At 36.2% G+C, this 25,051-nt stretch overlaps 2 protein-coding genes across 5 annotated transcripts; one reads left to right on the top strand and one right to left on the bottom strand.

The window, feature by feature from the left end:
• Positions 1 to 793: 793 nt before the first annotated feature.
• Positions 794 to 14,980, bottom strand: LOC306868476 (electron transfer flavoprotein subunit alpha, mitochondrial-like). 2 transcript variants are annotated; one of them, XR_013784104.1, is made up of 13 exons: positions 14,864 to 14,962; positions 14,019 to 14,168; positions 13,854 to 13,935; positions 13,635 to 13,717; positions 11,652 to 11,751; positions 10,667 to 10,777; positions 10,315 to 10,416; positions 8,910 to 8,978; positions 8,721 to 8,803; positions 5,570 to 5,635; positions 5,007 to 5,087; positions 1,234 to 1,447; positions 794 to 1,051 (listed from the first exon to the last, which is right to left on the bottom strand). XR_013784104.1 is itself a non-coding variant. In XM_079414664.1 (12 exons), exons 1-12 carry the CDS (start codon positions 14,900 to 14,902, stop codon positions 1,412 to 1,414), a joined length of 1,002 nt encoding a protein of 333 aa, XP_079270790.1. In that variant the 5' UTR covers positions 14,903 to 14,980; the 3' UTR covers positions 794 to 1,411. The 2 variants fall into 2 exon arrangements, 1 of the variants encoding a protein (XP_079270790.1); XM_079414664.1 differs by having other exon boundaries at positions 794 to 1,447; positions 14,864 to 14,980.
• Positions 14,981 to 17,397: 2,417 nt separating this feature from the next.
• On the top strand, positions 17,398 to 22,462 carry LOC306868131 (insulin gene enhancer protein isl-2a). 3 transcript variants are annotated; one of them, XM_079414170.1, is made up of 6 exons: positions 17,398 to 17,502; positions 17,888 to 18,077; positions 18,903 to 19,165; positions 20,152 to 20,435; positions 21,164 to 21,331; positions 22,011 to 22,462. In XM_079414170.1, exons 1-6 carry the CDS (start codon positions 17,445 to 17,447, stop codon positions 22,125 to 22,127), a joined length of 1,080 nt encoding a protein of 359 aa, XP_079270296.1. In that variant the 5' UTR covers positions 17,398 to 17,444; the 3' UTR covers positions 22,128 to 22,462. The 3 variants fall into 3 exon arrangements, with proteins under 3 accessions (XP_079270296.1, XP_079270298.1, XP_079270297.1); XM_079414172.1 differs by having other exon boundaries at positions 18,903 to 19,171; positions 20,164 to 20,435; XM_079414171.1 differs by having other exon boundaries at positions 18,903 to 19,171.
• Positions 22,463 to 25,051: the final 2,589 nt, after the last annotated feature.

The following is a 25,051-nucleotide window of genomic DNA, read 5'->3' as shown; positions in this document are numbered from 1 at the left end:
GGGAAAGGTACTTTGGGAGCCATCATTGGAAGATCCTTCAGGAATTTCAGTGTGTTTGTTGGGCGAGTGGTGTATGAAACCAGCAAAAACACACTCTTTTAGACGGTAGACCAATCTCGGAGTGTGGCTGGAAGACTTTTCACGTGTTCTCATTCAGGGTGGCGTGGGAGGGAGTTTTTATTTGTTCATTTGTTCATTTGTACGAAATGTAACTGACACACAATGTACAGTCCTTTTCCCCCAATGCTGCAGGGTTACATTTGATTCGTGTTCAAATGTGTCAAGCTGTGTGATTCAGCCAAATTTCTTACCTTTGCCTTTCTTACATTACTGATGCTGATGTTTGTATTCAAATTCTATGCGAGAAAAAAAAGTGCTAACCTAAAGTATTTTTAAAACCCGGAGCGCAAACGATCATTTCAGGTATACAGTATTAGGAGATTTTTATGAGAAATTATGGTTAGAATGTTGTCATAACCCTAAACCTTAACCCCCATCCCAATAGCATGAGCCTTTGAAAAGATCTATCTGCTTTCTGACTGAGGCAAATTAATCCTGTGTTATCGACAAGGGATTTTATAAACTGATAATGGGAGAGATTGTCAAGCAATTAAAAGTTGGTAAATTCAAACTTCCAGTGTCTTTTTTTAAGTGTCGGGTTTGTTGTAGTAGTAAACGTGTATATGCTCGGAATTGCTTACAATATTATTTGTTCTGTTTTCTAGTATGCAGAATGCCAAAATATGCAGTATAATGGTCATGTGAGAATGAGTAACACAAACAAAGCACAAGTACAAGCAGAAGTATGTTTATTTATCACTTCAGTGAACATTCAGGGCCAGACAGCTACATTATTAAAATATACCAAACAACAAGTTACTTCCACAAAAAGATGACAATGTGTAAAGACCACCATAAGACAGCCATCTACAGCTGCTGTATAAATGAGCTCTACTCCACTGAGGTCAGTATAGAGCAGGGGTGTCCAATCCTGCTTCTGGAGGGCCAATGTCCTGCATAATTTAGCTCTGACACACCAGCCAGGATGTTTCTAGTGATCCTGAAGATCCTTATTAGCTGGCTCAGGTGTGTTTAATTAGGGTTGGAGCTGAACTCAGCAGGACAGTGGGTATCCAGGAGCAGGCTTGGACAACCCTGAATTAGCCAAAGACTGTAACAACAACTGTTAAAAACCCAACTTTGAAAAACAGAAAACCTCCAGCCATGTTTCACTTAATTCTTTTATTAAAAGAAATGGTTTAATGTTTACATCATCTATTGTAAGTAAATATGTGTGTTCTGGAGAAAAATCTCGTTCAGGAAGTGAGTATCAGTGGAGCGTTGGCTCGGCGCTTCTTAAGGCAGGTTCCTAGTGAAGTTTTCCAGGTGAGTACCATCTTCCTGAGGAGTATCACTTTTTCAAGGCTTCGGTCAACTCAGGTACAACCTAGAAATGGATACATTGATACATAAACTGGCCCAACTCTTTCAACACCCTGGGACTGTTTACACCTGGTATTAAGATGCGTTTTTGATACGATGCCAGGCGGACACAGCTACATACAGGTGTAAACAGGATCTGAAACCTTTTGAGCGATTCCACTTTTGACCACATCCAGAGGTAGTCTAAGGGCCTGTTTACACCTGGTCACTTCATACGTTTTCTCTGATTGGATAGCTATATGATTTGTTAAAACGGTTCCATTTACACTTGGCAACATAAATGTGTCTCCGCAAAACTGATATAATCCCGATCTTCAATTCTCACGCTTTATGCAAATTTAACGTTCATGTCAACGAAAGCAACAGATATGCGCTGCATTTTATTCATCCTCAGCTAATTTCAAGATCAAAGACCGCAACCGGAGAGAGCGCATCATCAGCACTGGAAAGATAAGTTAGGCTTACTACGTTTAATGAAGATGATTGCGAGTTGAACGTCTACGACTTTTAGTTTCATTTGTGGCAGTTTGCGCATAGGTTTGGGATACTCAGATACTCATACTGCAGCAATGCGTGTTGCATTAGCGTTGTCATGTCTGGCTATAACAGCAGTTCTTAACCTTTTTCAAGTGCGACCCCCTTTCATGAACGACAACGTTTTGCGAAGAGCTATCTCGTTCACCGTAGCGGCTTTCTGTAGCAGTGATTTTTGACTACGTAACGCAAGTTAGCTCCTGTAGTTTTTGCTGGAATAACTCCAGCGGTTTTGGCTGCAGTAATTTGTGTTTAGTTGTCAAGTCACAGTTATTTATATAGCGCTTTTTACAATACAGATTGTGTCAAAGCAGCTTTATAGCTTTTTTAGTATTAAACTTTTCAAAATAAAAGTCTTCCCATTAAAAATGATACATTAACAACATTAGTCTATGCGCAAGCTATTTTATATGTAAATAACATTCAGAAACTGTAATTAAAATAAGGATCAATAAATACTGAAAGAAAACAAAAACAAATGCCATTTGTTTATCATGACATGCGCAACACGGACCGAAGCGCAAAGAGGCGCACTGTAGATGGGGTGTTGAAGACGTGCTAATAAAAACAAAGTATGTTTATTCACATATTGTTCTCTCTCTTAATATGTACGTGAGTGTAAATGTCAGCAGCATCATATATGCCTATACGATTGAAGGTTGTCGGGTAAAAGAAGAGCATATTGATGCAGTTCACTCAGTCTGCTATTTTATTCCCACCGTTACACCTGACCAGACGCTTCCGTAAATATTTAGTTTATACGTAGAATTACACTTCAACTAAGTTTAATGGTCCAACGAACAAATATTTAGTAGTGCATAAGTTGTAACTTAGTGCCCATTTACACTAACTTGCGTACACAGCTGGTGCAACCGGCTCCAGGTGTAAACAGGCCCTAAAACGACCAGATTACTCGTGTAATTGCGTTCAAACATCCACTAAAGACCGTCTCCTCTCTGCCTGCTGACTGAATTCTTAACCATTACGGGATGTGTCATTGAAGCATGTAAGCCAGGTCTTGCGTCCCTATAATATGTTTCATGTTTCATATCCAACATGTTTGTGTTTAGCTGCTATTTCAAATATGGCGGTCCAAAGTTTCTGCTCATCTTCTTGGTCACGGTAACCCCGCTCCCAGCCCCTGACGCAAGTGGTTCTTCCTTCTAGGCCAGCAATGTTTTGGTGCTACTTACGAACCGCTTTTCCTTGTTCAGAGCTGGTGCTTTGGGTGTCGAAAGACAAAGAACCGGTTTGAAATTAGGCTCTGGCTCCAAACCAGCACTGGAAATGCCTTGGTGGAAAAGGGGTAAGTGTTTGGCGTAGTCTTGGGCCCATCAGAACATAAACGAAAGCTGCTGCTCGGTTTCATTTTCTGTTATCTCATTTTGCATTCCCATATAAATTGCTCAAGCATATTTCATGATATTAGATTGAAAGATCAGAAAACCCATATATATATCCGCACATAGACCCTCCCTTCAAAGAAATCAGGACAGAAGTGGTCAAAAGTGGACAAAACACCAGGTGTAAATGGGAATGTGCGTCTGCCTCATCTGCTTGTTATGCGATTGAACAAAACCAAGTGTAAACAGGGTCCCTTAAAGCTGAACCCATTTGTATCCATCAAGCTGTTCTCCATTGTTTAAGCACCCTAGGCACAATGGTTGTCATTTGAGAACGTCCTGAACTTTTCCTATACGTAGAGTTTCTCATCCAAAACCGTGGTGCTCCCGTATTCCAGAGCGCCCTGAAAAACTATATCATCACCCCAATATGTCCCCGGCTCACTTTTCAATCTAAGGAAGGAGGAGAAAGCCCATACATTTTAATCAGTTATCCGAGGAGTGATCATGTGTAAGCTGATCTGAGAGCCGGCAGTGCTGGCGAGCAGGGCCGGCACTGCAATCACTTTTACACAGTTTACTTGCACACCTGTGTCTAGCACGCACCGCTTGAATAAAAGATGAACGACAGGGCAAACACAGGGAAATAAACGATGCTAGCGTTACACAAGGTAAACACCAACAACAGATGGACGTGGTGTGTGTGTGTGGGGCAGCCCTCTGGCACCGTGAACGCGTGTGCCACCTTGAACTATGGCGCGCAGCCAGGCGTGTAAAGCTCTGCTGAGAGGAGACAGAAAATAAAGGTGAAAAACTACACCCACACACTTGTGCCGACTATCAATTACTTTTCTGCTCCGAAAGAAGGAGAAGTTGTGTATAAAGCTTCTGGTTGGAGCCACGAGTCGCCACCGATTAATTCAGCAACTCAATAATTCAGAAGTTGCACACTCTCCATTAGGTGGAATAATGCTCCCTGCAAAATTTAAAAGGGAAATATGGGACAGCTTTTTTGAGTGGCTCTGGTTTTGGTTGTAGATGGGGTTTGGCTGAAGAAATTAACACCGGGTCATTTGAAATTTACAACGCTATTAATAATAAACTTGAACGCTACTGCTGATTGTCTGATTAAAATGTCTCTGATGACCTGACGAGGATCTTTCGTGCAAATAAGAGCTATGTTTTAGAAGAAGAAAATTGTATCTTTCTTGTTACGTTTACTTTAGCCTTAGTTGGAGCTTAAAATGGCAAAAGGCTTCTCATACCGGTCTTGAGGAATTGGGATTTTTTTTGAAAATCTAGGTATATTAATTCTATTTATAACAACGCCTAAATGGGATTTATATTACAAGATAACAAAATGAATAATTAATTCATTTTGCATGAAAAATTTAATTCTAAAACATCAGATGTTACAACAACATATATATATATATAAATAAAAGATTGATTATATTTCTATTGATTATATTTCTAAATGATTAAAGGCTGATCAATAACAACAAAATATAAAGTGCTCAAAATATCAAATGCGCTCTAATAACAAAATTATTAGAACACTAGGATTTTCACCAGCTAAAAAATGGTTAAGTCCAAGTATATACATATATTTTTAATTATTATTATTTATTAATCTAAGTTGAATTCAACTAATTGTTAGGTGACAGCTACAACTAGGAATCTTACCTTAAACAGATCTGCCACTAGGCCATAGTCAGCCACCTGGAAAATGGGGGCTTCTGGGTCCTTGTTGATGGCCACGATGGTCTGTAATACAATTAAATAAATTATTTAGCATGGTGGGCTGTATTGAATAGAAAGCCTCTATGAGTTGAGCGCTGATGGACTACAGTCTCCATAATTCCCAAGTCAATTCCCAGAACAAGTGCAGTAGTAACAAAAAAATGCTGACACATTCTTGTAAACATCTCATCAACATGCTCCTATATGCAACATATGGAGGAAGATGCAGTGCTACCAGAAACTCTATTCCAGAGATGCGGAATGGAAAATGCAGATGAATTATGGATGCAGGTAAAAGGCTCCTCTAGATCGCTTTTAAAACACTCCATTCCAGTACAGCATCACACTTAAGAGTGAGTTAACTTGGCGTATTCTGGAAACTCTTGGAGACACCGCCAGCCATGGGTGGGGTTTCCTCTGATTGCAGATATCATCACAAAAAATGATATCTTCTTAGGGTACTACAGTGTGTGGGTGTGTATTTTGACATGTATTACTAACTGTACCTTGCTATCCTTCATTCCAGCAAGATGTTGGATCGCTCCAGAGATGCCAACCGCAATGTACAGCTCCTGTGTAGTAATCAAAAAAGTATTTAAATGATTTTAAAAGGGAAATATCATACAAATCAGCAATTTATTGCTCTTTTAAAATAATGTCACATTTACGACTGCACATATTTGCATTTAACTGCCTATTTAGTTCTCAGCCTATGAAGGGCCAGTAGTTTTCACTTGCAAAGTAATTAACCAATCATGATAGAGGTCATTTACATAAATCGTACATAGGCTATTCAACCCCAAGGGTCAGCAAGAGGGTCAAAAGGGCTCTTGAAATATAAATTACAGTTATTGTTTGTTTGTTTTTTGTTCAAGTAATTTTAAATGGATTTTGAAAATAAGATATAAAAAAAAAAAAGAAAAAAAAAAAAAAAGTATACACACACACACACACACACACATAGATATATACATATAGATTAACCATGTTTTTTTTCCATTAAAATAGAGTAATATTATTTTATCTATATATAAATACTGGCCAATAATCATGCATTATATTAATTTAAATCAAATGAAATTGCTTTCTAAAGATATAAATTTAACATTAATAACAAACCATAAAGCAAGTAAAATTATTTCTCTCATTTACCTAACAAACATATTACATACATATTATAACATAATATTCTCTCTTCACGTGCAAAAGCAGCCAGTTATGAATCACTTGTGACAGGAAGCTCATTTAATATGCTTTCAGAATCATGTTATGCACAAGCCTGATTGGCTAACGCCCCTGGCAACAATATGGTGTGCCATGTTTCAATTAGCAGCACTTAAAATGACCTGCAACAAGCCTGGTGCTTAAACTTAAATCATGAGCTAGACTCCAGCTTGTATATTATACAGAAATGTGACTGAAAACCCTCAACAAGCGACAATTTAGCAACAGCACAGCTTGCTATTGATACCATTTAAAGCTGTAAATAGGAGCTAAACCGGGCAGGATCTCTGCGTTGGGACGGTCACGTTCTGCTGACCTCCAGTCCCGGAGTACAGTCCACAACATCCTCACAATTACTCAAAAGAGGAGCACTTGGGGGATGTGGCAGGGAGCACCCCCTCGCCTCCACCCTTGTCCCGAGGGAGTGGTACATCAGTGGCTCTCAGCTTAATGCACTGCTCCATGAATATTTCAGTGCAGTTTAATGTGGCTGCAGCTCTCTCCTGGGGGCCACTGCTTCAATTTGCGAACACGCGGCCAGCCGGAGCTCTAAAAGCCAGTGGGAGAGGAAGGAGGGCAGGGCTGGTGTTTCAGATGGGCTCAAGTGAAGGAGACCTGCAAATATCTCAGTATCTACAGGATGGAGGAGGTTGTAGTGGGTGGTGGATAAAAGTTTGCTGAAGATTTATTGTAGTTATCAGATAACTGTTGCCTAGCGTTTAAAAGCCAATATAATTTGACATCCTCCACCTCCCCATTTACTTCATAACAAATTAAATTCTTATTTTTCCATCAAAACGTAATTTCTTCACCTCTAAAAACACCTTTTCCACTGATGTAACAAAGGCTGCACAGCTGAGGAAAAATAGCATTAAGCAAAAATATCAGTCTAACATCTTGTTTCAATCAAATCAACTCCTGCACTAATGTATTTTTTGCTGAATGTTTCAATACACAAGAAACAGAAAAATCTGTGAGATTATGAAAATTGGCATTTTACATAAATAGGGCACAAAAGAGGCCTGAATGCCTGGAAACCTTTCTACCATACAGCTTTGTTTTATGTTTTTCAATAAATTGTCTGTGAAAGATGGTTCTTAACCTTCAGAAAACGTTGAATGGCACCCTAAATATTATAAGCTAAATATTACAAGAGCAAACTGAAGGTTAAATAATACTGGTTTAAAACTTAATAAAACAAGAAAAACAACAAAAAAAAGAAAAGAAAGAAGTTTATATAAAAATTGTCAATATTCTTAAATTAGTTTTTTTTCTTTCATTTTAATTTTACTTCAAGTTTTAGTAATTTTGTTTTGAGTTTTTTATTAGTGTTTTTTTTGTCTATAACATTTTTATTAATTTTATTTTGGTTATAGCTTTAGTTATATTAGTAAATTAAGTTCAATTAACTGAAAAAAGAGATGTTGCATTGAAAACTAGCTGAAATTAAAAAATGTTTCACATTCAAGTTAACATTTAATATATTTAGTAACAATTTTATTATAACATTTATTTTATTTCGAGTAACAATTTCATATATATATATATATATACACATACATATTGTTGTAACTGTTAGTTTTTATATTATTTATACTTCCAAATATATATATACTTCCAAATATATATCTTTTTCTTACAATATATTGGACAATAGGGTTGAAGAGTTGTATATATAATTATAATTACAATACAGTCAAATCTACTCCACTTCATACTTAAATAGTTGTATTTGCAACAACATGGTGCACATCTTTAATTGTGCATTTTATACAAATAATCTGCATAAAACCTCCAAATCATGTACATCCAGTCATCAAAACATCACCCTGAGGGCTAAAAGATTATGATTAACCACAAAAGGCACATTCAATCGACCCAAAACAACACTCATCCATCTTGACTCGAGTTCATTTCACTGGACTCTTCGCCAGCAGAACTCATTCGGGACTTGCTCAGGGTGAATACTAATGCACAACGGTCGCGTTGCGCTTGACAAGCTTGTCAAAACATTTAGAGAATTGGGTTTGGGGCTGATTTGCCCGGTTTGAGCTCAGGGCGGACCGGTGCGGTGCACGGCTCCACTAATGGCTCTGGTAAATCATTTAAAAGCTGGAATGTGCCATTAACTACATCACAACGCCTCAAAGCTCCGCTAATGTGTGGATAATGACAGCAGGGAGGTCCCACTCGCAGTGGATAATGGAAAATTAACCTTTTTAAAGGGCAACACGGATCCATCTTTCTGGACTCAAACAGAAACAATTAGATGTTGTTGTATTCAAAGTGGAGGTGGTTTATCAAGCCTAAAAACCTGGTGGTTTTATAACTTTGAGAGATTTTTTTTAATCTCTGTAGAGGCAATTAGTGCATGTGATAGACTGTAGGACACACTGAGAAATCAGACAACTGGTTTTGGACGGCGATACTTACAGGAGCCACAATCTTTCCAGTCTGTCCAACCTGCATGTCGTTGGGAACATAACCAGCATCAACTGCGGCTCTGGAGGCACCGACTACAACAACATTTTTGTGGTTTCATTTTAAATTCATATGGCTTTATTAAAAACTAACACTAAAGATTGAACCTAGAGTAAAAAATCTACAAAACAAACGTCATACCGGCTGCGTTCATTTGGTCGGCGAGGTCGTAGAGCAGTTTGAAGTTCTCGCCGTTCTTCAAGCCCCTCCCTGTTATGACAGAAAAACAGCAGATGGGCATAAAATATGAAATTACTGACAAGGTTATGACTACAGTAGGATCAATACCGTCTCGGTTTACTATTGATTTTCTGAGCAAAAAAAAAAAAAAAGAGGCTGGAAATTTCTAGGGAATACCTAACATCATGACCTACGGTTCAAACAAACAATGAACATAAACACAAAGATGATGTAGTCCCTGTGGAAAGCAGTTTCAGTTTATTGTAATTTATTGATGTTATTTTTCTTTGATTAAGCAATAAAATTGAGAGTTTGTGCTTCATTGCTTTTATAAATCAATAAAGTTTTGTTTATAATAAATACACAGAAATATCAAATTACATATGTATATTTTAAATGATTTTACTTAGTCATACCAGCCTCAAAAGCTATAGCTATATATATATATATATATATATATATATATATATATATATATATATATATATATATATATATATATGTGGCAAAAAGACAGTAATAATACAATATACAATGAGCAATTCTTACATCATAATAACAGTTATTATAACAGTGAACGTAAACACAAAGATAGTCCCTGTGGAAAGCAGTTTTAATTGTAATTGTTATTTTTAAGCAATAAATTATAAGCATTTGTGCTTATTATATATATATATATATATATATATACCGGGCTATAAGTATCGCTTTTTATTTTATTAATTAATTTTTTTCCCTTTTTATGTTTACTATTGAAATGTTGTTGTATGGATTTTTCCATTTGATTTAATTTCTGTATTTTCTTAAATGGGTGTGCATAGAGTATTTACAAAGTGTTAACTTTTAGTTTTAGTTACTTTTTCTTATTTGTAAGTCGCTTTGGATAAAAGCATCTGCTAAATGACAAAGTAAAAAGTTATATGTGTATAAAATATTTATTTGTGTGTGTGTGTGTGTGTGATGTATATATAAAATGAGTTCAGATGAAAAAGCCTCCAAGTGCCATCTGAAATTTTCTTCTAACGTTTTTCTCAGGCTCCTATATTTATGTTCAGTTATTTCTGATTAAAATCATTGTATAGTAACATTAAAGGTAACTCAGGCCAGTAAAATATGACGGTACCTTACTAAAAAGTAGATATTAATGACTCTTCTGCTTGAAAAATGGTGTAGTGAAGTGATATAGCTAGTTGAACAGGTTATCGTGTTATGTTATTATAGCATGTATTTCAATGTAGCTGAAACACTGTACTTTTCTTCAGCATTTGGGAGTTAACTAGGCATCCTATAACATGCATTAGTTAATATTAGGACACTTTCCTGTAATATCCAATGGATGATTGTGGTTCTAGTGCGAGGTTCTTACCTCCAGACACCACGACTTTAGCACTGGTGAGTTCTGGACGGTCATTCTTGGTTAGAGTTTGTTCCAGCCACTCAGAGACTCCCACAAGGGCAGACGGAGAGACTGCAAAAGCAACAACATCTCGTGAGGAGACGTCCAAATAAACAGGCCGAGTTTTTCCAAAATGCCCTTTACAATCCCTTTAAAGCCAACGTTTAAACAAACTAGCCCATCAAAACCTCGCAGCAGAGTGGAAGATTATATACAAAACTAAATACTATAAACCTTTGTGTGTGGTATCAAAGTCAGCGTGACCTTAAAGCAAAACATGAACAAACAACAGTGTGTTTAACTTTATCAAACAACTCAGTACCTTCCTCTGAAGATGCACTGCCCCCATCCACGGCCGCAGGTTCAAAGGAAGTGCCTCTAACAGTAAAGACCTTGACGCTTTCATTGCACTTGACTGTGCTGAGGGCATTTCCTGTAAACAAAAATATATATATATATATATATATATATATAGTATAGCACAATATAAAGCAAAACAAAATAGAGTAAAACAAAAAAAATAATAATGAAAACAAAAACAAATTAAAAATATAAAAGGAAAAAAACAACTAAAAATAAGATATTTAATATCAGTTTTTAATGGAGGACTCTCCCAGTATAAAAAAAGCTTGATTATTTTTTGTTAAAAGGAGCTTAGATTCTCACTTTATAATAGCTTGTATTAAGGTCATTAATGCATATTACTTCACTGCACAATGAAAAACATATCATCATAAAATGTCCATTCAAATACTTTTAAGATAATTTAAGAAACTGTATTATAAATCATATGCACAGAACCTTTGTGGATCCCCCTGGTTGAAAACCTTGGACATAAATGATCACCACAAGTGGCAAACCACCACTTTTCATTTGATGTTTCACATGAAAAACGTTTATATCGGATTTAAAATAACATTTAAATAAAAAATAAATAAAAAAAGTCTCATAAATAATATTTTTTTACACAAGTGCTTTGTGCTTGCCAAAGATAAAGTGGACGGAGCAATTAGGAAGTATTTATGGCAGTAGATTTAATGGATGAGAAACGGTGAACAGAAAAATAATACATGCAAAGTGGGACAAAAAGGCTCCAGGGTCCCCCTTAGATTTAAAAATGAAAATATACGATTTGTTTCAAGTCAGCGTGAGTCATTGTGTGTCTCCGTGCACGATGGCCAGACTCTTAAATCACTAACTGTGTGCTGAACAACGAGAAGGATATGGAACAAATTAGGACAGTTATTTGAAAGCAAACAGGTTTAAAGCAAGCGTTTCATTGAGAAGTGCTACTTGCGCATGTTTACCGGCGTAAATGGTCCTCACAAAGGTGTCTGGAGATTTGATCTCAATGATATCTGAAATGGGAGCCACATCCAACTTGGCAGCCACTCTTGGAAGGAGATTCTAAAAATAAAGAAACACACAGATACACACACTTATTAAAGACAAACGGATGTATTCAAAGCTCTTGGATACGTTCGAGCCATTAAAACATGTCCATTCTTATCTGCAGATGTGGTCAAATTTGATTTGTTTGGAAATAGCATTATTTCGGCAGGCATTGATCAAAAGCCAGTTTCACCGCATGTCTGAAAACTTTGGCCATCCTGCATCGCAGACGGAATAAATATCGTTGAGTCTGAAAAAGAGCTCTAAGTTATGTCTGGAGGTGAAAAATATTGCATAGTGGTAATTCAAGTGTTTTATATAGTGACATAATGAAACCAAATCCACCACTTAAGAATCCATCAAATAAAATACGTTTAGCCAGTGAGGAAATTGAGACTAATACATCTCTTTGGTCTGGGGTTAGGCTACATAAGATACTGTTTAATGTATTACAATTCAATTTAAATACCATTAGATCTGCTGCCTGACAGTTTGGCTGTGGAATGACAAATAACCGTGCATATAATAGAGCCGCACTTATTGAGGACGGACTTCTCCCACCGTTCCAAAAGTAAGAAGCCTGATAGGGGCTCGGCAGTATGAGAGTTTCTCATCCATTTCCCATTTGTGCTTTTGCGCTTTGGAAAATAATCAAATAACTTCTGAATGAGAGCAACTACAAAATCCTCCATTAAGCAAAGCAGAGCTACACTAATCATTGACGCAAACGTGGAAATTAAAAAAAAAAAAAAAAGGATCAAGGAAAAATGTATGTAGGTTTGGCATGACCACAAAAAAAGAAAAAATTAATTTTTTTTTTTTTTTATAAAAAAAAGAGCAAAGTAAAAAACTAACTTTTGCATTTTGTCAGCAAAAAAATAATAAGGCAAATATACATGTATAGTCAGATTTATTTCAAAAGCATATTTGAGATTTTTTTTATTTCAGATTTTTAATCTATTTAGTTTCCTGGTAAAAATTTACCACCAAATAAAAAAAAAAAAAACAAGGCAAAAAGTGAGAAAGTTTTACAATTTGTACAAAGTTCATCATTATATAAAAAAATTATAAAAATTAAAAAACATTTTAATAAAATAAAGTCAAAAGCAAATGTTTGTCATCAAATAAAAAAGCTCAACGCAAAAATGTCATTATTAAGGCAAAATATGAGCCAGTTTTGTTTAATTGAAAAGAAAAAGAAAAAAGAAAAAATGCCAAATATATCAAAGAGGCAAAAGTATGTCAAATTTTTCAATTTGTCCAAAGAAACAAAACCCATCAAGGTGAAAAAAAATTGTCTGATAAAACTCAAAAGGCCAAAAAAAGTGAAATTTTTACAACTGTACAAAGTTCTTAATCAAAACAAAAGTGTCAAATTTATCAAATAAAAAAAACAGATTAATTATGCTCAATCTGATAAAAGCTTGTCATCATTTAAAAAAAATATCAAGGCCAAAATGTAAATTGTTAAAAGTAATAAGTTTCTAAATATAAATATAAAAAATATAAAAATATAAATATAATTCATAATACTTAAAGGTTTGACATAAAATTAAAAGGACGATAAAACCAAAAATAATAATCGAGTGCGTTCAATCTGATAAAAGTTTGTCATTAAAATAAATTTAAAAAAGTGACCGCATTGTTGATTTTACCATGGTGTGCAAAAGACAGGACGGCTCAATGATGATAAAGTAGTTAGGGTAATACAACAGTTACATAAAATAAAAACAAGCAAAAACAAAAATACAGCAGTTAAAATTATAGAAGTGTTTTTTTTTTATTAACATATGATAAATGAAATCTAAAATCTTTTCTGATAAAATCTCACTTAATAATAAAGACAGCAATATGTCACCCTTTCAGCCCGACTTCTCCAGCCTCTGTCTTGAACTTACCTTTCCGAAAGCAGACGCTCCCGCACAGATGTGTGTGAAACCGAACTGTTTCTGAGTTGCCAAGATGAGAGGCGTCAGCTCCTCTGTGAAAGAAAGGTTTTTTTATTTAAATCACTCAATACCTGTCACCTGTCAGATGCTTTATGCAAAGTTAAAGAGCAGTACAACAATCAAATACTTTCCAAATGTATGACCAAAACAAAATTAAGTTGGGTTTACCTGGCAATAAACCTTTGTAGGCTTCATGCTGAGCTACAAGAACTTTCTTCACCCCTTGAACTTTGGACAACTGCTCTGCAACCTGTCCAAAAACCCATAATCATACACTTGAAATCAATATTTTAAACTGCTACACATAAATCAATGTGCATGAACAGATAATACCTTTGCACAATTTGTTCCAGCAACCAAACAGGACACATCGCTGCCGAGTTTTGTAGCAGCAGTGATGGCATTCAGGGTGATGGGGGTCAGCGTCTCATTATTGTGCTCTGCAACAACCAGAGTACTCTGAAACCTCTGAATCAGACCAGACTGGAAAGAAAAAACAGGTTTGGTTAACTACCGAATCTGAGATATAAATATCTGGCAGGCCCTTTCACCCAAATAACTGATATGAGGAGACCATTTAATGCAGTGCAGCCAGATATTGTTCTGTAGCCCACAGAGGTCATTAGAAATCTGAGACATAACAGAGATCTGATACTACCCCTAATTTATTAACATATCAAATGCATTGTAGGTCAAACAGTTACTTAAGGACAGTGAAGAGGTTTCATAATGCACGGTTTACATATTGCATAACCTTGACAGATAGTTTATTAACTAATCATACACCAGTGCCTAAACGTGTTATGAACAATGTGTCATGTTCATTAAATATTGTTCAAAAGGTCTAGAGCTATAAAAAGCTATGAGAATATATGAAACTTAACGTTTAGACGCCTAGCTAGCATATTATATAACCATGAAAAACAGGTGACCAAGGTAACCAAATATTTGACATGAACACATTTCAAAAACAACATAATAAAACAAGATTATATGGAAAGGAACAGCGGTTTAGTAACATATTACACAACTTCTCCTGAACTGAATGAGCGAGTTAGCCAGCATGCTAAGCTATTCATTCAAGTATATTTCTGTCTAGAAAGAGTAGAGAGAACGAGTAACAGCTTTAAAAGAAAGTGCGTAGTGCTTAATGCATCGTTTCGACGGATTTGTCTTACCAACAGCCTGAGATGTGTCTTGTTTACTGCTTTGAGCATGATTGCAGCAGCACACTGTCAACAGCCACACTGTCACTGCTTTTGTAAAAGGGAATAGAGGTCGAGCTGAGTTCTCGCGAGATCATAGAAGACACGCCCCCTCTTATGTATAAGTCATTTAGTAACAAAAGTGGTTTTCTTGGAGGTAATGTTCCTCAGGATGTGTGCGTATAGTCAAAAATATATGTTTAAGAAAATTAATAAGCGATAAAATGTTAGTAGAAATCGAAATAACTAATATAAGGAGTAGTATTTGAATATAACAGCAGAGTGGGCGGAGACGGGGTGGATATTTAATTAGGGGGTGTGGTTTAATGGTTTTATTACTTTATTTATGATTTTATATTATAGGCAGTGGTCTGATCCTCGGAAACTGCTGCACCAACCGCATAGGCTTTTTTTGTTGTTGTATTAAGCAAAACAGCCTAATGCATTTTGGCTTTTTATAGGGGTATGTTTTTTATTAACGTGCTTTTTGTTTGTTTTATTTACTACTTTTAGCTTGTGTAATTTATTGATTTGACAGACTGTTTAGATGTTGCTTTGCATTCACGTGCAAAATAGTCATTAAAAAGAAAAAAAGAGAAAGATGATGGTTTATTTATGGGTTTTAAATGTAGTTATTAAAATAAGCGTTTAACGTTTAAGATAGGCTGTTCGATAAAACTATAAAATAAAAAAATGATAACAGGCTAAAATCATAAATGTGTTTTTTTTTTCTTCCAGAAATTTTTTTGAATGACCAGGGAATGACCACGGAAAAGGCCTAAAAACCATTTTTAGGCCTTTAACTCATTCGTTTGAATTGACATTATAAATGTTTCAGCTAGGATTAAAGCTCGTTTATATTGTGTTCTGTACATGCAATCTCACAGACGTCTCTTTTCGAGACAACATGGTTTCTTGGTACAACCTAAATTAAATGCATTTATTTGCTGGGTTAGAGGTCAAAGGTGAGTGGATTCGCAGCAACACGACTTTCAACATAATTGTCCGATTCATTTTCAGGATGCAATAAAATAAATTATTCATTATGGTCGCTTTTAAACTACGTGTGTACTTTAATCCACATTAAACATGCTGGAGAAGAAGTGTTTATGTATATTAAAGTAGGCTACAAATATGACAGAGGGACAGAGTAAAAGATTTAAGTTGAATTAAGAGAGAAGCACGAATTATTTGCAATAACTGCAGAGTTTAATTCAAGGAGCGTATCGATATTAGGCTACTATAAGCACATTTGTGAATCATTTCTGACATCTTCAATAGAAGCAGAAGCGATTAAAGAAGAATGTGTATTAATTATGCTAATTTTACGCATAAAGAAGCGTCAATATATTAATCGGATTTGAAGCAGGTTTTATTCGCAGTCAAATGAAACTGGCGAAATTATACTCCAAGCAATGTTTGTTTTCTAATATGCACTGCTGTAATTTTGCAACGTTGTTAAATTTATCACATATTTAGTGAATTGTGTTCTACCTGAATTTTTTTTTTTTTTTTAGACTCCAGAGGCTTGGAATGCCATAAATGTAATTAATTATGAACTGTATGACATATCAAACAGTATGTGATGTTATTTTGATGTCCAGTAGAGGGCTCACTACAACTCATGGACTTAAATTCATATGGATTTACCTATAGGGAAAAGCAACGAAGACGAAACATAGCCTATATGTGTTGTTTTGAGAAAGTGCTAATTTTAGAGAGTAGGCCTATTAATATATATACTGTAGTCAACATTTGAAGAGGAAAAAAAAAGTTAATCAAAGTTGTCCTATAAGTCATGGATGCATTTTGGTTTTAGGTTTTAGGACAACTTTGATGAAAGGTTTTGATCCACTTTAAATGATGACTTGTGTGTGTGTGTGTGTGTGTGTGTCTATATATATATATCTATATCTATCTATCTATCAATTTATATATATATATATATATATATATATATATATATATATATATATATATATATATATATATAGCTATATATATATTTAGGTTATAGGCTACACCAGTCAACATTTGAAGTGGATCAAAATATATAGCTTATTATAAACCTTATTTTAGCTTTGATTATGTTATAGGCCAGGCTACTTTAATCAAAAGCAATTTAACAGAACGCAGAACATTTCGTGTAAAATAAAAGGCTTTAACGCTAATATGTTCGTTTATAACGTGACGTTCAACACTTGCATTCTTAAAACTGAACTTAAATCATTCCCTGTTTAATGCATTTCAGCTACTTTTCATGTTTGCCTCCGTACTGTCTCACAGTTATGTTTGGACAAGCCGGAGTGCGAGTTTAATCTTCAATTCCTTGCTATCCAATATTCAAAGCGCTCCTCCCGTGGTCGGATCTGCGCGCCCGGCTGCTGGTTTCTCGGGAGCGAGCGCGTGTCCAGGTTTGCATGTGACGTCAGAGCCAGTGTCTGTGTGTTGCTCTTCCCACAGGATCCTCGGCCAGAAGTTATTAGTCAGCTCTGGACGAGGCAGTTTCCCATTCCATTTCCTCATCTGTAGCCTTCAGCCTTAACCCTCCTGTATGGTGGATATTCTACCCCATCCTTCTTTCTTGGGTGATATGGGGGATCATTCAAAAAGTAAGTGCTGGATGTGTATTTTATCTACAAGTTTTTCGACATTGAAGTTTGAATAATTCGTTTTTGGCTACACCGTTTTGCAAGCAATAATGACATTTAACATGTCAAAAGCTAGCATTGCATTAATAACATTTATTATATTTCTCCTAAATTAAAAGAAGCACGATTTGTTTGCAAACAGTTTTTGGTGCAGCCAAAAACACAAACTATTATAGCCTAATGAAATAAAACAGAAACATTTTGTGGTCTAGCGACATTCAAAACAAACATGCATGCATGCAACATGAGCTCTTATGTGTAATGATATATTTACTCGACGCCGGTGTTTTGCGGGATTGAATAGGGGTACAGTCGGTGGACACTAATCCCTGCTTTCCATATCCAGAGAAGTCTGGAATCGCCATGTGTGTAGGCTGTGGAAGTCAGATCCATGATCAGTACATCCTGCGAGTGTCCCCGGACCTGGAGTGGCACGCAGCCTGTCTGAAGTGCGCAGAATGCAGTCAGTATCTGGACGAGACGTGCACTTGCTTCGTCCGAGACGGCAAGACTTATTGCAAGAGAGATTACGTACGGTACGAGCCACTATATATTTGTGATTTCACAGCTTTGGAATTCCGTCGAGGCCCCTGTTTTTTCACAGATTCATGACCCAAACAGATATGGGAAAACTCCATGAAATAAATCATTAAAAGCCTTTGCTGCGAAGGTAAAAGTATTACAATTATAGCTAGCTATTACATTAGGCCTATATTATAATATATAGGCCTAATAGTAAAAAATAAAAAAAGCTAAGATATAGGCTATAGCGGATTTTTTCCCCGCCAGCAAAATTCAAATTGCATGTAAATATTTAATGTCTTCTTTGGTTAATATATTACAGTCATGTTTGATTTAGGCTTGCCATGCTTGTTTTCTAGTACCGGTGTTTGTTCAGCTAAGTTTTCAAGTTTGCTTTGTAAAGAAATGTAATTCCGTTAAAGCCTGTAAGGGTATTCTTGATGATGCATTATAATGTGTTCATTGTGTCTAATACACATTATAGGCAATCAACTGCATGCTCTAATAAATATATGCAAACTCAGATATAGCCTAATACACTAAAGTATCATTTTGTAAAGGCTATAATGCACTAAAACACTCAGTGTTAGAATGTATAGGCCTGTTCTTTAAACTCTTTTGCGCCCAGAAATAAATGCGTAACTGCGTTACAAATAATCATGAAAGAATAAATACATATAGGCTATTATAATGCATTGTATGGATGCTTTAAGAAAAGAGTGGCCTGTCGTTGTGTTTACGGTCCGTGTTTCTCTGCCTTGTAAAATCAAGCTGAGGTGGGCTGAACGATTTTGGAAACGAACACTAAAATAAGAGAATGTTTCTTCTGGAAACTGCAGGTTATTCGGGATCAAATGCGCCAAATGTAACATCGGTTTCTGCAGCAGTGACCTGGTGATGAGGGCCCGGGATAACGTCTATCACATGGAGTGTTTTAGATGCTCGGTGTGCAGCAGGCATTTGCTCCCGGGAGATGAGTTCTCTCTGCGGGACGAGGAGCTCCTCTGCCGGGCGGACCACGGGCTGCTGATGGAGCGCGCTTCAGCCGGGAGCCCCATCAGTCCCGGCAACATTCACCCCAACAGGCCCCTGCACATCCCAGGTAGCAGTAATAATACTATTATTAATAACAATAATTACAGTGCCCAAGATACACATATTTAAATTCGGGAACTCGGAATTTATTAGGCTAAATAATTCAGATACTACAAGCTAACAACAATAATAATGTCGTTGTTATAGTCGTTGTAAAATGATTCAATTACGACCAGTGTGGGACTTCTGTCTTTATTTCTGTGTGTTACAGCTAATCAGCTTGTGAAACTGTTAACAGACTGAACCGAGCTTGTGTTCTGTGTCTGCAGGCCAGTTTGATGATATTGTTTTCGTGTAAAATCCCTGATGGCAGACTTGTAACTGGCTGAGATTGTTAGAGGATATTCTTGATTGAATTAACGTGACCTGAAATTAACCTGAACCCGGTTATTGACATAATGATTTGAAATTATGGCCGAAGCTGTTTTTTTTTTTCATTAAAATTGCTGTAAAATTGCGATCTTTTAAATCAAGAGGTCTGTTATTATTGGCAGGATTTTGAGTGTTGGCTGCTATCAGAGCTATCACATAAAATACTTTTTTTTAGTCAAATACATTATTGGTTATTTAGGCGTCATATTTAACTAATTATTTCGAACTAAAATTTCCTTTAGATCATCTGATGTAAATGTTGAACTGTAATGCTTTGATATTTGTTTTACTTAAAGCTTAAACAGCATTAAACCATACAAATAGTATTATGTTCGATTATGTGTCACTACTTAACCCTCTTATTACTTTGCAAGATTTCCAAGCACTTATTGCATGCTATAGGCTACTACTTTTATATTTATGTCGATCTTTGAACATTTTGCACAAACAGCAAGGTTGTGCATAAAGGCCCTATGGTGTTCTGACTGACACGCACTTGGCTACACACCGATGTGTTTATGCACAATTTAACCTTCAAGCAAGCGTGCTCTTCTGCAGTGTGTCTAAATAATGAAATGACCTCTTAAGCCGAAAAGTGATTTATACGCCTTGTATTCGCAGAACCTGTGCCAGTTCGACAGCCACCCCACCGGAACCACGTTCATAAGCAGTCTGAGAAGACCACGCGTGTGCGGACAGTATTAAACGAAAAGCAGCTTCACACTCTCCGGACGTGTTATAACGCAAACCCTCGGCCGGACGCGCTAATGAAAGAGCAGCTCGTGGAAATGACCGGCCTGAGCCCACGAGTCATACGAGTGTGGTTTCAAAACAAACGCTGCAAAGACAAGAAGAGGTCCATTCTTATGAAACAGCTCCAGCAACAGCAACACAATGACAAAACGGTATGAATTTTGCAACTCTAATGACTAATAAAATATCAAGGAGGTTTAACTTAAACTTGTTTCGTTGTCGACTCTGTACTCTTCAAATAAAGTTTCTTCAGTGGTTGCAGCACCTTATCAACCCAAATTTAATCCTCATCATTGTGCTGACTGTAAAGCTACTTTGGAGATTAAAAAAATGATTGATGTAACATAATAGGTTTTTCGGCTTCTTCTATGGTATCAGGCAAGTTCTCGTTCTGTCGATTATTTTTTATATTGACATGTGAACGATGTAGCCTACCAACACTCTTAAAAATAAAGGTTGCAATAAGAACCATTTTGGGTTCCTCGGAGAACCTTTCCTCAGTGAACGCTTCTTTAAATATAAATATATATATATATATATATATTTTATTTTACTTTTGTGCAGTAGAAAGGTTCCATGAATGTTAAAGGTTCTTAATGGAACCTTAGATGCCAATAAAGAACCTTTAGTTGTAAAAATCTATCTATCTATCTATCTATCTATCTATCTATCTATCTATCTATCTATCTATCTATCTATCTATCTATCTATCTATCTATCTATCTATCTATCTATCTATCTATCTATCTATCTATCTATCTATCTATCTCTTCACTAAAGCGCTAGTTGTTCATAATTTACATTTTACAAATCAGCTTCCTTGAAAATTGAAATGTGATAGCTGTGTCGCTAAGGTAGCCTATCTCATACCTTTCTGCAGAATCTTCAAGGTCTCACGGGAACGCCTCTGGTGGCAGGCAGCCCGATTAGACATGACACCACAGTCCAGGGAAATCCTGTAGAAGTTCAAACCTATCAGCCTCCGTGGAAAGCCTTAAGCGAATTTGCCTTACAGAGTGACCTGGACCAGCCTGCTTTCCAACAGCTGGTGAGGACTGCCATCCCCGAACAGACTATCATGCCGACTGTGTTTCTTTAAATCAAAATGATCAATCATACAATAAAAAAAAAAAAATACATTTTAAACTTTTGTTATATTGGCTTTGTACGTTTGCCAGTTATTTTAAATTTATATTTTGCTTAAACTCAATCGAGCACTGTATTGAAGCCTAATTGTTTTCCTTAGCCTAAATATATAGGAAATATATAGGACTAAATATAGCCTATTCGTTTAACAGTGTTTCAGTAACTGCTAAAGTTATATTAGCTACAGGTGTCTGAGCACCAACAGAGCATACATCGACAAAATCAAGAGTAATTATTTATTATAAAATTTAGCTACATGTCGCAAGCGTAAGAAGAAACAAAACGATAGTATTTAAAACAATAAATGGCATTTTTGTTTTAAGGACGCTAAAATACTATCTTTGCGAACAGCTCGCGCTAAATATCTAATGGAATTTTCTTGGACAATTTGAGCCCACACTGGTTGTTATCTTGTCTGTTATTTTACAGCATGCCAAATTTGTATATGCTTTTGTAAATGTCAATTGCAAATTGTATGTAAAACTCTGTCATTTAATCAAATTCAGGTCCAAGCTGTATATTAGCCTCAGCATGTTGACAGCAATCGAACTGATTCCCAACTCTCCTCTCTTTCTATATAGGTGTCATTTTCCGAGTCGGGTTCGCTGGGTAACTCGTCTGGTAGTGATGTGACCTCTCTGTCATCGCAGTTACCCGACACCCCCAACAGCATGGTGCCCAGTCCCGTGGAGACGTGAGAGCCCACCGGAGACTCCTGCCCCAGCATGCCCTCACCCACCCTGCATGAAAACCCACCACCTCACCGCCTCAAACGGAAAAAAGGGATTAACCGAGATGGATTTAAACAGTTTTCCAAACGGAGGAGCCTGTCCAAGCGACTTTGGGGTTTCCAGACGTGTTACAAAACTGTTTTTAAAGCATTTGGACCGTATACCGAGGACGTCCAGAGGAATATGAACAAGTTATTTTGGTTTTGATTATGGACCACTTACGAAACAACAATCTTAACAGTGTTTATTCAAGACCATCATTGTGTAGCTTTATCAACAAGTGGTATTTTCCTTAGCCTATAAGACAAAAATCTACTTTTTGTCTTAATGCGCATGATCTCTCCGAAGATGTATAATAATGAGCTGTAAAATATTTTATCGTAACGAATGGAGGAAAGATTGTATAAACTTCTCGATTTAAGAAAGTAAGTTATTGTTATTTATTGTCAGGACAACCGTCCATACCAAAAATTGAGAAATTACCAAAATAAACGACGTTAAATGCTGTTTATGTCTGAGAAAGCCTGCATGCATATCATGTTACCTTTACATATCTTTTTATATTAAAACAAGAGACACTTCAGTTATAAAGGTATACTTGTTACTGGACTGGAAAGATCTAGTAAAAAGAAAAAGAGCAGAATTAAATAGTGAATGACATTTCAGTGTCGTGATATATGAATTTATTCTGAAAAGAATTTGGGAATTGCATTTTGCTTCTTCATTATACAGACGTACTACTTTGTTAAACCATAGCTGGGTTAAATGATACATTTACTTTTTTAGATTATAGAGACGGAATATTTGGAACTGTACTAAATATAAAGAACCGCGTTACGCAGAATTTGTTCTTTGTTTTGGGGAATACGCTTCTATCTAATTGTGTTCTTTCAAAGCACGGCTATGGAAACAATAAGACTGAGCACCAAAATATTAAAAAGAGACCGTTTTTGTAAAAGTGATAGGCCTATTTATAACAAGCTGCTGGCCAATCGCTAATAAAGGTGCATTGCCGAACCCTGTCACTTTCAACAGAGGCTACGAATAGCTACATCTATCTATCTAAAAATCCTGCCGACCGGATACTGAATGAGTACTTGAACCCCTCCCGTAGCAGTGATCAATCTAGTGTTGCTCGTAAAGCTGAGTCTAGACGGAGGACAGCTTATCTGCGCTCGGCATCACCTGCAAATGATCCACTGAATGGAAGCACAACAAACCCGAAGCCACCTTTCTCTTAACGGGACTCCCTTTCGGCAAACGCACCCTTGCATGTCCAGGGTTTATTTTCATTTCGAGTCAGAAAATAGCCGCTGGACACCAGAAGATCAGATCAAAATCCCTGCGGGCCATTGTGGCAAAATAATCCCAGTTTGTCAGATAACCAAACTAAGGATAAACAGTTGTAAGACAGATCTGTAGCCTATTAATTTCTATTGCGTATAAGTTATTTTACCGCAATTAATTCAGGAATATCAAACGTTGTTTTGCTTATAATCTAGTTTTTGTTTTTTTAATAAATGTTTGATTCTTAAACTTGCAAAATCACATTTTAGTCCAGGCATATTTAAGATGATGTTAACAAACACTTCTAGCAAATATGTGGATTTAATGCGTAGTTTCTTCTTGCAAAACAGAACAACATTATTGATGACTCATCCTGCACTACTGATTTTTGTCCAATCAAACGCTCTCTCTAAAATGACAACGCCCCTCCCTCCATAAATGACTGAAAATGACTAGCATCTATTAAATAATTCACATACGTTGCTGTTAAAAGACACAGTTTAACATTTAGCAGTTTTCACAAAACATTGCTTACATGAGGTGTATCATTATGTCCATAAATGTAGACCTCATACACACTCATACCTAGAATGTCGAAGCTATAAATCTGGCTTTCCTTGAACATGTTCCTCTCTAACATAGTTACGCGATTTCGAGCCGATTTCACGGGGTCTTTAGGAAATACACCAAAATCTGAAATCTTGCACTGAGGTGTTGTTATTCAAAATTTCACAGCGATTAAATACGCAAATATACGCTTTACATAGGTTATTGAATTTCTTCCCCATCTATTTAACGATTTATAAGCATGTTTTCACTGCACATTGTGAGAAGAAGTTCACTCAGGCCGGAGCGCATTCTGTGTGAAAGTCCTAACCCTAACCCTAACACACACATCTACACATAAATAAAGCTTTAACCTAAGCTTGTACCTGCTTAAAACTTTTCTACTTCTTTTGCTGTCTTGTAAGCAGATTACTGGTATTGTCTTCTTGTAAAATCCCATATTTCTTAAAAAATGTAAAGCGTTTAAATTCCTGTCAAATGACCAGACTTAGATGATCTTTCATTGCTAAACCGTCTTCAGATCTGATCCTGATTACAGCCCATTAAATCGACTGAAATGAAGAAATCAGAGGTCAAGAGCCGCATCTTGGTTCAAATTCCGACACTAATTTAATAATTTAGGTCTAATTAAATAAACGCATATTTAAGCCAAGTTCATGTTTTGCATAAAACAAATCTTGAATTTTTTGTAAATTACAACTCTATCCTTGTCTGTCATTTTAATCTGAAACGTCAAAGTATTTAGCCAACCTTTGGTTTATAAATCTAAAAAGCAACCTAAAACAAATATTCGACTCTTAAAGCTAAACTTCTAATACATGTCCCTACACGGAAATGTTGTGTTAGTTCATACATTCATGTTTAAATTATTCCTTGCAATTAATTTTGAAAACTGTCACAATAGACAACCCTTAAACCTTGAAATATAACGAAATCATCTAGGCTATATCCAAATATTTTGGATGCTGACAACAGGCAAGAAATGTCAAACACATTCAGAGCTTTTCTTCAAACATATGTGGTTTTCGCCTGTTGTA

This window comes from Barbus barbus (assembly GCF_936440315.1).
Source record: "Barbus barbus genome assembly, chromosome: 50".
In the NCBI taxonomy this organism is placed as follows: domain Eukaryota; kingdom Metazoa; phylum Chordata; class Actinopteri; order Cypriniformes; family Cyprinidae; genus Barbus; species Barbus barbus.
Note: the sequence above shows the minus strand (reverse complement) of the source record. Positions and strands in the feature narration are given on the sequence as shown.